The following is a 14,294-nucleotide window of genomic DNA, read 5'->3' on the forward strand; positions in this document are numbered from 1 at the left end:
CATATTGGCACTGATTCCTGCTGTACTGAGGCTCCGTTGTGAAATTAGCTAATTAGTTCTCCCCCTCACCCCAAACTTCGCTTGAATAAATTTGTGGTTAGCACAAGTATGAAGAATTTTGCTTTTCTTGGCTGTTTTTTTCTCTCTTTCCCCCTTTTCAAAGGAAACTTCACCCATCTATTGGGACAGCACTGTTCACTTTGGATAAAGATGACTGGCTAAAGAAAGTAACATTAGCAAAAGTAAATTTTGTGTAGCAAAAAAAAAAAGGCTACCCATACTTTCTTTGAAAGTAACTGTCCATCATGGCATAAGGTGAATAAACAGATTCTGCAGACTGTTAGAAGCTTGTTTAATAAATTAGCCACCAAAAAAAGTGTTAATTAACTAGTATAAATGTCTAGGGATTCTTTGAGGAAAAAAAAATAACTGTAAGCACTGCAAAAGTGTATACTTAGCAATATGTTAAAAATACAGGGTTTTAACTCAATTTCTGAGACTTTTATAACAAAGAGCAGAGAAAGACAGATGAAATTATGTTCTGACTACCTACACTGAATAAGCCCAATGGGAACCTCTGTATATAGTTATCAGTGGCACTGAAATCTGCTTAGGAAAGCAACAAGTCTTTTGTTCCGTTGACAACAGTTATTACAATTAATTCATTTTGTGATTGGTATTTGCACTGAGTGACAAGGTGTTATTTTACCTCAGAAAAAGTTAAAATGGTAATACCTACATGTGAAATAACATGGAGGTTGCCATCACTCAATAAAAGAAAAGCCTCTCTTCAGAGATGCCTGCTCAGCCACCACTCCTGCAAACTTGGGAGTATTAGCATCAGGCTTCTCCCACTCCTCTTCCCCCAGATTTTTTTTTTTTGCTCTTCTAAAAATTTCTTTGAAGGGAAAAAGGAAACAAAACTCACAGTTGTTTACTTTCTGCTAAAAGACAGAATAGAACCTAAGCTAACACAGCAAAAGGCCTCCAAACACTCAGCTACACCTTGGGGTGAGGTCCCCACTGTAGACACAGGCCACGTGTCCAAGGATGGCATTGCCAAGGGCAGGACACATTGTCCCCTACGCTGAATTGCCCCCTATGCTGTCCCCAGCTGACTGCAGCAGGGGCTGGCACAGACAGGGTTGCAGATCTTGTGGCTAGTGGGCTCACAGCATCCCCTTTGTCAGGGTAGGACAGAAACAAGCCCAACCGCAAACGGAAGTGCCAGGAAGGTCTCCACGCCCTGCTGCCACAGAAGCAATGTGTCCCTCCTCCCTGAGGCTGCAGGGCTCCACATTGGTGGGGTGCTGACTTGCTGTAATCCCACTCCTTGCTGGGACATTGGAGGCATCAAGCCCTAAACAGTCCCAGGTGAGAAAAGGAAGGTGCTCAACACAGGGCAAGGTGCCAGACAGATGCTGGTGGTATATAAGCCATGGAGCAAAAGGCAAGAGCTACCTGCCCATCTCTCATCCACAATGAAAGACCTGTGCCAAGGCTGAGAGACTCTGAAACCTATGGAGCTGCACTGTACCATTGCAGAATCTGAGACCCACAACAGCTACCAATTTCAGACCTAGCTCTGCCACAACTGGATCTGGCCCCTCTCTATAGACTATCTGTATATGCCTGCATAGTGAGGAGGGCCCATGGCTGGCCAGCAGACGCTCAGCTGCCCAGTTTGATCACAGGAAAGACAAAACAAGGAGTGAGGAGCATTAGACAATATAAATTTTACCTTCTGCAGCAGGAGCCAGCAAACCAAGGAAAGTTTGCAGTGCCAGCAAATGGCAAATAACCCATTAGCTATGGGTAGTTCAGCACGTCGCTACTTTTATTATAAGTTAGCCTCACTAAACCATTGACTTAACAGAGAATCATTATAAATCCCCATTTTGAATTTTTTTATTAGCAGTATTTATCACCTTCTCAAAATCAATCCTATATTTTTAAATTAAAACAAATGACTACTTGTACCGCAATCAATATTAGTACATTTCCCTTCTTTAAAAGGAGAAAAAATGGAATACAAAGAAATGTCCTTCTTTGGCTGCATCAATCCAATTTCAATATAATTCAATATTTAATAAATATAATCCTTCGTGTCTGTGCAGGGAAACATCATAAAAAATGCAAAAGGTTTCCTGGTCTCCAATAACTTGCATGAAACAAAGTGTTTCCTTATTCCTTCCATAAATACTGCAGTCTTAGCTACTGGTTTTTCCTTCCTGTGTATTAGAAAGAGTTTGCTCTGATTATGTGTAAGGAAGGAGGCTTACATATTTCATGACTATAAATCCAAAATGCTAACTTCCATCTCCAAAAGAAAAAAAATCACCATCTTTTATCTCTTTGTACTTCTTTGGCTTGCTGTTTTTGAAAGGGCAAAAAGAAAAACCTTATATAATACCTAATTTGTACATCTGTGGTTTCCCTCTGACTCGTGGAGGCACCATATGTTTTTAATTATCATAATAGCCTTAAAGAACCTGTTCAGTGGGAAACACATATGATCCTTTTATTACTGGTTTGTAATTTAAACAGTTTTAACAGAAAAGGTCTGGCTATAAGGGACTGAGAGGCACAAAGGTCTAAAAACCCTGTTATTGACCTCTGAAAGCATGAGTTCAGATCCCACCCACTGAGGTGGGACCTAGCTCTCCTGCCTCTGACAGAGGCAATCAGTCGCCTGTGAAGCGCTCTTTGGGACCTTAAAAGACATAATCTCCAATCTCAAATGACGTTTCAGTCAGCAGCTGGCAGAGTGAAACCAGGACCTATAAACATCATCCTGCACCCGATCTGCACACTCTGCAGTCTAGCAAGAGCCCACAGAGCCATGGTGCTGTAGGAGAAGCCCTGTGAGCGCCAGAAGCCCAGAATTTCAGCAATTCTTATTGGTTGTTGCCCTTTCAAATTCCTGGTTTTGTCCTTTATGCAAATACAAGACTGGTGAGCACGCCAGTCTTCCAGCCACAGGAAACCATCAGATATTCAGAGGTAGGAATTAAATTTAACAAGTTCAATTCACTCCTGATTCTGGACATCTAAACACATAATCAGTCTGATAATGTTATTAATTATCATTCAAGTGACAACCTTTGACATTGGCATGCTCCCACAACCTCCCTGCTCCAATAACTCACACAGAAAATCATTGGCATGAAAACCCACAGCCTTATGAACAGAAATTGCAAATAGGCAGGCACTGAACATACAACTGGGAGTGAGTAAAATCCCCCTTTTCAGAGAGAAAGCAGAGGCTCATACAATAGCTCAGTCACTTCACTCAAAATTAAATTCTGCACAACTTTGGTCCAAACCAGATAATTTACACCCCAAGCAAAGAGCTGTGGGGACAAGAGGGTGGGGAAGGGAGCCTAGCTAAAATTACACTTAGGCTGGAAGTCGTTACAACTCCATCTTGAGAGATGGATGGTGTCCTCATTAGAACGAAGCTTTATTTAGACAGAAGGACAGAATCTTTATTAGAACATTAGGCTGAAAAGTTTAAATGTCAGGAAATACAAAATTAAGATTTTGCAAATAAATGCTGACTAGGAGGAAAAAAACTTGGAGCTCCCTGGATAGATCCCATTGGAGACACTTAAGAAAAATAAAATTACTCAAAAATGTCAAACTTGTGCCAGTCTAACCCTTTGAAGGTATTCTTGGAAAGTTCTATTTCGCAAAAGCCTGAGGAGATCCCTCTTCTTGGGCAAAATGGTTTCCATTCAGGGTCTGATGCTATCAGTTCCATCCCTGGCAGCACACTGAACCCAGAAAAAGGGAGCTGCCTCCTCTCTCTACTCATTTGGGGGGAAGCCCACCTAGAAGAAAACAAGCTGACGCTGGAAACCCATTTCCAGCTGCATGGACCCCAAAAACTGCCAGCCAGCCATTCCTTGCCCTTCCCTTTCTCATTCCCTGTACCCAGGCCCTCTGCTTTCTCTGGGGAAACTCAGGTATTTTGCAGTGATGAAGAGACAGCATAATTATCTTGCACACAAAAAAGATGGTGTTTTCCATTTTACCTGAAAGCTAATGGATCTTGGGATACCAGACGTGGATGCTCAAAATCCCCTCTGGAGCATTTCTGGTGACTTGCCGTCTCTTGGTTGCCTTTGGTGCACACTGGTCTCTGCTGAAGTAATATGTGAGCTATTGCACACCAAAAGCAGATCTTTTCAGAGAGGAAGTGAGTGCACACATACATACACCCACCCAGACACCCTTCCACCCCCTTGTCCTGCACCTTGCTTGCAGGTCCTGATGCAAAGCACAGTGACCTATCGAGGAACTGCTCATCTCACAGGCTTCTGTGGTTGGAGCAGAAAAGGCAAGGCAGGATTTGCTCCTGAGAAAAACATTGCACTGACCTTATCCTCCCATCCCAGAGTCACCTGAAAGTGCTGTGCATGCTGCTGTCTCTGAGCTTTGCTAAGACAAAGGCAAGCAGACAGCAGGAGGGACACGCTGATGGAGAACGCTGTCTACACTGGCCTCAGCAGACCTCCCTATTCTTCCTGGAAACCCACAGGGATGTCACAGGCTTGTCCCTTTTGCCAGGCTCTAGGCCTCCACATGGAATTTTTGCTTGGGTCAGAGGGTGATGCTTATGGAAATAATGCCTGCCGGAATTAAACAACAAAATCAGTAGGGTGAAGCTTCTGAAACAGAAGTGGTCAGTGTTTAGCTTGCATCATAGAGAGGATGGCACACATTGCAGTCACACAACCAGAGCATGATTACCCAGCGGGCAAGCCCTACTCTTGCACAGACATGCTTGTGTACCTTTCATAGCACCTGCTAAACAACTAATGCTGCAAGCCACCAGCAAAGGAGGGAGCACCAGCATACTCCACCAGAACATACTTCCTCACCATTTGGAAAGACACACAGGATCTACCCATGTGTTGAATTAATGCCCACCACCACCAAGGCAGCCTAGGCATCCTTCATGCTATGGGTCTCAGCAAAGTGCTTCCACCATGTCCACTTCTTTTCCCACGTATGACTACAATTCTGCCTTAAGAGAAATCTCAGTTCTTGGCCTGAGAAAACAATTTCTTTTTTCTATTTAAGGATCCTCCTTTCACAGTAAGGATCCTCCAAATTTCCAAAAAGTGGATAACAACAATACCACTGTGATCCCATCTGTACACAGTGATGGCACTGTAATGCATAGAGCATAAACCACCAAATTCCCACAGACAGCATCTGTCTTACTACAAACAATGGACTATTATCTTGTAAATAATTCTGATTAAGCTGCAGCATTTTCCCCAAACAAACAGTAGGGGAGCAGAGGGTGAGGATTTTTCTAGTGGGAGTGCCGGTTTTCTCCTTCCCCAGCACTGATGCTCAGTTTTTTATTCAACTGATTGGCCTCCTCCCCTCCCTGCTCTGTCCCCTATGGCTCGGTTTTCATCTTCTAAACGTATCCATCTGTCAATCATTTTGGCAACTAAAGAGGGACCCGTCCTGTTAATGGGATTCTCACCTCTATCCTTTGGGAAAGCTTTTCTGTTTGTTTGGGCTTTGTGTGGGTTTTTTTCCCCCCCAACGCACAGTTATATAACCACCAGTAAATACACCCATAAGCCCTCGTGTTATTAGATAGTCAGGGGATGGAAAAATCAGCTGCCCCACTGAGTGTGGGTCAGAGTTTGGGGATGTCCGGGCGTGCCAGTGAAACACCTTGGAGCTTTTGGCATCTAGGTGAACATGCTGCCGGAACAGACTGTGCCGGGCAAGAGCTGTCACCCTCTTTAAACTCTCAGCAGGGATAGAAGAGCCCACAGCTGGGAGTGGGGCCCAGGGCTCCAAGTAGGTGCACCCCTAGGAGCAGCACACTGTTCCTCTGCGCTCCAAATGGCAGGATAAACCAGCAACTAGTTTGCCATGAAGATCTGAAAGGATTTAAATGTAAACCAAGTGCACAGACCAGAAGAGGGTTAGCAGTGCAAAGGGGCAAGTGAGAAAAAGACACAATTAGAGCTAATGCAGTCCTTTCTCCTGAGGTCCATAAGCTGATCTATGTGGCAGCTGTGAACAGAGGATTGCACCTGAGAAATCTTGAACCTCATCTTTCACCTGTTCATTTCAATGCACAAACCTTTTCTCATATGTCTCTCTTCATAAATGTCACATCTCTATATGGCTTAAGTACTGGATTTTCTTCCCTGCATCTTCTTAATTTGCCTTGTTATACACGAGCTGCTTGGGATCAAATGCACTTGCTGGCTTGAATAAAATAAGAATAAAAGGTAAAGCAGCAAGGAACACTTTTGGATGGTAATGTTGAAAGGCAAGCAATAAAAAAATTTACCTTACAAGTAGCGAACTGGAGCCACTGCCATCCAATTAAAGACCAGACAACAGCCAGTTCAGGCACCAGGTCACCGAGCACGAACAGGGATGTTGGGACTTGCTGAGTACTGCAGATACTGAGCACTGGGCATCTCACTGAAGCTCAGGAGTACAAACTGTGGCAAGACAGCATGGCAGGTTCTCAGTTCTGACATGGGCCAGCTTGCTCAGACACAGGAGGACCTGCAAGGCTGGCACTGGGCTGTGGGCCAAGCAACCCACTGGATACATTGCTGAGCCTTGGCCTGTCTTGGGCACCGGTGCTGCATGGGTCCACAACACAGATGGGGCTGACCTGCTGCAGTGATGGTCAAAAACCAGTGCCTCGACCCAGTTGGCACTGTGAAGAGCCCTGAGGTCAAAATCCATGGACCTGGTGGAAAGACTTTACGGCCAAAATATAGCAAAGCTCCTACAGGTGCAGAGAGCCTCCAAGCACTGGCTGCTGGGCACAGGGAGGGGCTGAGGCTGAAGGCAGGTCTCAGCTCTGGGATTGCTGCACCATGCTGCTCAGGAAGCTGGGCTCACAAACACTGCTGGTATACTGAAAGGATATACACACCCAAAACATGCTTTCAATGTGCATTTATTTTCATCAATAAATTGTTATAGCTTACTGTAGTTATATCAGAGAAGGAAGCATTTATACACCAAGGACTTATATAATGTTCTTCATCTTCAAAGCGCTTTACAAACATTAATTAATTCATTCATCCTCACAGCACTCCTACCAGGGAGATAAGTACTATTATTTTCCATTTCACAATGGAGGATCCAAAGTGGAAAACTTAATTTTTTTTCCATGGTCAGTGAGTGAATCACAGGTATACTTGCAGGAGGAGCAAGGGCTGCGAGCTTCTGAACGTGAGCCCCCCTCCCCAAATCACAGTTAAAAGACTCATGTTCTGCCAGAGTCATAGCACATATCTGGATATGCCTTGGGTTTTTCCTTCAGTAAGAGATAATTAAGGAACAATTCCCTCTCTGATCCCCAGCATGGCATGCTATTTTCTACCCCACTGTTGCTCTGCAAGCTGAACAATGGCTGTTCTATGCAGGGAATGGCACTGCAGACGCCTCTGATCAGAGGAGATCAGCTTAAAGAAACTTGCTGGCTTGCGTCTCACTCCACGGACAATGGGGCGGGCTTGGGTGCAAATGCCTGACACGGGGGTGGCTTCAGGAACACCTGCTTGTAAATGGCAATGCTCCAGGCAGGGGTGTCTGTTAAGTCACTTGCATCCAGCACACCTACCTAAAAATTTCATGTAGCAGGAAAGCTGTGGCTTCTGGTATTTGGTCTCAATCCTAAGTATATTCCTTTTGCATTTGTGTGGGAAGGATGCGTAGTGCTCCTAGTTCACCTCTGTGGTGCTGCTGTAAATAAACCTCTTTCCTGGTTGCTCCCTGCCAGCAAATGTGTGGCTGCTTTGAATGACAATAAAAGTCACTGTAAGTTTGAAAGGCTCAATGTCAAGGCATCTCAAAAAACATAAACGTGTGACTGAGATCAGAAAAGTTACGACCAACACAGGGGACAACAAAGTGGGAAATCCTGATTTTATCATTTCTAAGACGAGTTTCACCTGTTATTATCCTTGTTAGAGATCTTACCCCATGTTTTTTTCCCCACTAGTTTATGTATTAACAATAATAAAAATTAACAACCTCCCCAGACCATCTAAGTAATTTCCTAGCTAGGCAAAGATACATTCACTAGCAAAATTAACTGCCAAGTTAAGCCAGGGCACATTGTAGAAGACATGACCACATCCTACTGGGGAAAGGCCTGCACCTAGACATTGCTTTGGAACAACCAGAACAATTGTTTAGTGAGAAATGGTTTTTACAAATGACTCATAAACCCTTGAAAACAGGATTTCTTATATAATACAAGTGCTGACACAGCCTTCACTTGAGTGGTGTGACTGCAGCTGTATAATTACAACTTTAGATTTGATGTTACGGACCTTAGGGTACACTGTTCAGACAAATGCCCTATTGTATCACAGAGATCTTTTTTCCTTAGTCATATTGCCCACAGGACAATAAGGACTATATTCACAGCTCGCTGCATAGAAGTTTAGGCATGTAACAGCCAATGGTATTACATAAAATGGGATTACACCCTATGGGGGTTAAATGGATTCATAATTGCCACTTTTTCTTGTCTCTTTTTTTTTCCTCCTTTGCTCCTAGTTGATACTTTTTTGGAAGTGCTCTCCAAATAAAAGGAAGAACAATCTCACACTGAGTCTGGATAAATGTTACAGTTGTCTCACAAATGCTGTATTATTTCTAGCCCTTCCAAAATAATATAATTGTCCTACTGCTGAACTACAGATTTTTCTCAGTATGACACAGAACAGTAAAATGTCAGGTCCTGACTCATGGTGTTTTGGTGGAATAAATAAAAAGTACCAATATGCTATTCAAAACTGATGGCATTAATGAAGATGTAACACTGGGAGCCCTGGTCATGGTTTTGCTTTAGCTTCCAATTGCATACTCATCAGTGCACTGATCAACAGGCCACCTCTTATGGGTCCCATCTACTGGGACAGATGCAACTGGATTCTTGTTACCCTATACTTGCTTTTTCTTGGGTGCATCATACCTGGGTCTGAGGAGGGAGGCTAGGCTTAGGATGCTCATCACACATACTTTCCATGGGAAACAGAAGAATTCAGTTCTATCTGCAGTATTGAGGACTGTGACAATGCAAGGCTAGTCGACAGATCGCACATGGGCCATATGCTCCTGGTATTTCTTCTACTGGGATAGATGTCATATACCCATGAGTCACTGAGACTATAGCTCCAGCTGCAGAACAGGACCCAAATATGCAGCTCACCCTAGCCAAGCACCCAGGCACTAATATTTACACACTTAATCCATCCGACATTTCTCATTTTTAACCCAGTGGCCTCCACAAAAATTTCAGCTGCATTTTAATAGTGGCAGAGGAGAAACAGGTCCTACACTCACAAGATTTTTTTCTGTGTAAGAGGAAACAAGTCTAATGCCCACCCTCCCCCCTTGTCTGACATTCCCCCACACCACCCTGCCCCACACACACACTTCTGTACCTGCCTAACTATACATGACAACGTTCTAAAGACAAATCACTCCTCCCTTACAAGACTGCATTTTTAGTAAACCTCCTTTACAAAGCCAACAAGCAGCTTTGCAGAGTTTGCCCCTCAAAGCACCCAAGGACTGGGGATGGGTGGTCTTTGGTCTACCAACAGGTACAACAGTTTCTCAGAGTTTTCTTGAATGAATTAACAAAATGACTCAAAACTGCACTAATGGTTAACAGCTTTTTTTTTTATTAGCAACACTGAGATAAGTTATTGAAGCATTTTAGTATTGTTTTACATTCCATTCAGAAGTGACCTAACTTGTAACTCCATATACATTTAAAGATATAGTTTGACACTTATTCAGAAAGCAACAATTATTAAAACTTACATACCTTCATTACCAGGAAACCTTAATATATTGTCTAATTACTTCCAACAATACTCTATTCCAAAGCACAGGATAACCCACTAGAAGTTTACACATTTCACTTCAATCACAGGTTTTAAATTGTGGATGTCAGAGTGCTGTTCATTGAATTTCACTGTCTTTCTTGGTTAATATTGGAAAACCTGGCACAATATATTAAGCTAGAAATATTGCTTAAAGAATATGAAAAAAAAAAGGTAACTACAGTATTCTTTTTCCTGCTAAAGCATTACAAAATACAGAACCATTAAAAACTCAAATAGAAATGACAATAAATAACCTTAAAAACGTTAAAGAGAATTTTCATTCATACTAAAGTCCATTCCCTAAGGTTGCCAAACACATAAATAACAGAACATATTCAGGACCTCTATTTTTGTACTATCATGATGTTTTGTTATATATTGTGGATGTATTGTGTACACATATATTAATGCTTACACTTAAGGTATATATTTTTTTTTTGTTTGCTGGAACAATTAATAAGCCTCAGGTAATTATTTATGCCACTATCTAGATAGGTGGGAACAAACCTCAGAAATTCCAGATATGCAATACTGTGTATAACAAGGTCAACTCTGCATAAAGATATCCTAAATCCCTTAGATTACAAAGATGAATTTGGTTATTTGTTTCTGAAAGCTCGTAACATAGAATTATAATTGCTGTCAAATTAATTGTTTAAAATTTGCCTCATAATAGGTATTAATCATACACTTAGTTTTGACTTACAAGGATGTCTAAATTGTTCGTGTTTATAAGTAGTTATAGGAAATACTATACCTCAGACACAAGAATATATACTCCTGAACCAAAACACAAACCAGAGCATTGTCTCACTTTTGAAAGACCTGGAAACATCTCTATGCTTCTGCCTAATCCTAAATTATAATTTTAAATTGACCTGGATATGACAAAAAAGAATAGGAATATATTGTTTGGGAGATGAAACTTAAGAGTAAAGTCATACAGCTCTCTAAGCTTACATCATTATTTTGTCTCTGCAAAGAAAGAAAAGCCTTTCTGTGCTAGGGATTTGCCTTGTTGCGGCTGGTCACTGATGTCTGAAATCAAGGCACATACCAAGGCCTCCTTTTGCAAACACAATCCTCCTTTCAGATCTGGTGTTAGGAGGCTCTGAATGCCTCCAGTTTCACTGGGAACAGAAGGTACTCAGCACTTAGCTGTATCAGATAGTTTAGGGGTTAATTTCCAGAAACTTAAATGGGGTGGGAATGTTAAACTGCAGCATGAAAAATGGTAAGAGAGAAGAGTCTTCAACAGCAAACAAAACAGTGATACCAAAGTGATCACCTGAACGATTTCTGATACAACAAAATACAATCAAATTAAATGACATTAATATAGCAATGAAATTTAAAGTAAAACAAATGTAGGACCTAATTCTGCAATCCTTAGTCATCTAAGTAGTCCCACTCATGAAGAATGAGAGATACAAGACTGGGTCCTTAGCTTCTGCTTAGGAAGTCAATGTTGATTCAGACAGTATCTTTCCTAGCCAAAAATATGCAGCAAAAGGAAAGTAACATAAACAAGGCTAAATGTCAACAGTGTTTGCAGACTTACAGACACCATCCATTTGTTTGTACTGAAATGACTAGTGAACCATTTGGCAAATACAATGCTATTCACAGACCAGCCCTTTTATCCAGCAACACAAACTTCACTGGATCACTGGCATTCCCAGTTAATTAAAAAAAGGAAGCAAGCCATATGAGTTTGGTTTGATATTGCCATGCAAATGGCACTGCGACATCCAGAGGCGTGTCTGAAACCCAGGCGTGGGGCCGAGGCACTAATCTCTCCTTCAGCAGTACAGTTCATATACTAAAAGCAGGCTTTGGACCTCCTAACTGAAACTAATGAAACCTCTTCGAAATCATCATAATGGGGTAAAGAAAAGTCTGCAGTAAAACTTCCATATCATTTCATTCTGCCTTGAAGGAAAAGAACATTCTGGTTACTCTTTGAACTGCAGATCAGGACAAAATGTTCTTAAGTGCATTACAAGACACTTCAGATGGGCAAGAGTCTTACAATTTGCTGTCACAGGATGACCTTCCATTGTCTCACAGCTGTCCTACAGCTTGGATACAGCATGCCTTTTGCTTCGGTTTAATACAGATTTTATCATTTCAAAGAGCTGCTGCAGTAAGGATTCAAGTGAAGCCACCACAAACAATTAAAAATCTCTTTCTGTATTTTATGTGTTGGTGGTAGTTCTGAAGGGGTTAGCATTATAATCTTTTTGGGTTTGACACCTGTGGCAATAGGCAATTTACAACAACAAAATTCACTATTCAAACACTGGGGTAGAACACTATAATTATGTGACAATAAAGCTGTAATAATCTGCCACAATCGATCTTCCCCTTGCCCAGCCCTCTTGTCTGTGCTGCAGTTCCACATTTGGAAGGTATTTCAGAAAGTTACAATGCTGAACATTTTAATAATTCTGTGCAATGTTTCTGTTTCAAAGGAAACTGAAAGTGCTAAGCCCTTTGCAGGACACAAACTCCAAAGCTGCTACCATATGTCAGAAAGGTGCCGCCCTGTTTTCATACAGTGAAAGAAGTGATAATGGGGTGGAGCCTATGCAGGAGAAAACAGCACTAATTGCAGAGAAAAGCAAGCATGAATGGAAGCAAATTAGATTTATAGAGATAACACAGAACTGATACTTTTTGGACATCATTAAGTGTGGGTTGGGTAGCACTAACCCATTAAGCGACCAGCTAATGCCCAGGACTATCTCTGGCCAATAGTTCTGTAGCCCACCAGCCCTCCTTTTGAAAGCCTAAAGCACCTCCCAAGCAGAAAATGCAAGCAGGGACATTTTACCACCTTAGCCACAAAGCAGAAAAATTTAAAGGGGAGGAGAGAGAGAATGAAAAGAGTCTTGTCATAAATAGATGCTGTGCAAATCACATGTAAATTAATGACATGGAGCAGGAGGCAGAACATTATTGCAGTACAACTACATGTATATGGGAAGACAACCAGAGAAAAAGAGCATAAATTGAAAGGAAAACAGGTCTTCCAAAACTTAAATATGAAGTAGGTCTAGAACCTCCAAGTATAACTTCTTGAATGAACAAGAGCTCTGAAAGCAAACTACAAAGATTTTCAAGACGGCTACCGAGAGACAGAGCCATTGCCCTGGGCTCCCCCTCCACACTCAGCTACTGGCCGCCAAGCAGCAAAGAAAGGCATAGTAGATGTAGACTCCAAAACCAAGTACAAGTCAGGAGTAACCCTAATTAATCAATGGTATTTTTTTCTTTCTTCCTGTCCCTTCCTATTCTATGTAAGTAAAGATGAAATATTACCAAAAAAGTATTATTTTCTCAGCAGCATTTCGACATGGAAATTTCTGTATTATGCAGTAATTAGGGTTCTTTCCTGACTGTGGCTTTCATCTCTACAGCCTGAAGCCTGACAGAAGCATAAATGAATGATGTGTACACCATCTATCTCTCTCATTCAACATATAGGGAAACTGAGGACAGTTTCCCCCATGTGTGGTGACTTTCCAAAACAACAATGTGAGTTGGTGGCATTGCATTGTCTACAAATTAAGCCCCTTTTGTGCCAAGATTCGTGTTTAAAAATTGACCTATTAGCTTAAAGTAAAATCTGCCAACTAAAAATGATCCACATGGATCACTGAAAATCCCAGCTTGTTTTTATTGCAGCCAGAAATTTAACTCAATTAGTGTGGCAAATCAAAGATGCAATCTCAGCTAACTGAGCTAACTGAGATATTTTATTTCAGTTTTAATTCCACTGTATTCTGACTGTGGAAAGAGCACCACGCCTCGCAGTCTTGATTGTGCAAGGACTGTATCAAGTGTATCAGTGTTCTCTTGAGATGTCAACAACCCACACATCATTGGCTGCAAAAAGAAAGGCAAATGCACAGACTCTCCCAAAATACAAAGGAACACAAGAATCATGCCCTGGAATCGGGTGCTAAAGGTAGGTCTCAAGTTTTCTGATCTCTCAGGCAGTAGGAGAGACAAAAGGAACCACGACTAACCATGACAGGCTTTGTACAAGAGGGAAGGAAGGTTACTGAATGAACAGGGTGCTCCTGATGGTTAATCTGCAAGTGCAGAAACATCAGGTGAGATTTCCCTGCACTAGCACACATAGATGGAGTGTGATTTCACAGTATAAAATGTCACAGAGAAAATGAAAACTCCCCAGAAATACTACTTTCAAGTGGGCCGTGTCCAAGCCAACCAAATTAAAGAACTGCTGACCCCAGAGCTTGTTTATCCTCATCCACTTCTGCAATGAGAATCGAGAAACCAGAAATTAAATATTTAAATAGTCAACTTGAATACTCATATTCTGCAAACATTCAACAGAATGTCAGGAAA

General features: G+C 41.8%; 1 protein-coding gene across 9 annotated transcripts in view; it reads right to left on the reverse strand.

Moving 5' to 3' along the window:
- Window positions 1-14,294, reverse strand: part of ZNF536 (zinc finger protein 536) — a 352,862-nt gene that overhangs the window by 107,939 nt on the left and 230,629 nt on the right. Inside the window, exon 9 of one of the 9 annotated variants that reach the window (XM_054169951.1) lies at window positions 9,701-11,846. The exons of the other annotated variants lie outside the window; for them this stretch is intronic. Coding sequence (XP_054025926.1) covers window positions 11,833-11,846 — 14 coding nt within the window. The 3' untranslated portion in view covers window positions 9,701-11,832. Of the gene's footprint in view, window positions 1-9,700; window positions 11,847-14,294 lie in introns of those variants that run through there. 9 annotated transcript variants of the gene reach the window in all.

This window comes from Dryobates pubescens, chromosome 19 (assembly GCF_014839835.1).
Source record: "Dryobates pubescens isolate bDryPub1 chromosome 19, bDryPub1.pri, whole genome shotgun sequence".
Lineage (NCBI taxonomy): Eukaryota > Metazoa > Chordata > Aves > Piciformes > Picidae > Dryobates > Dryobates pubescens.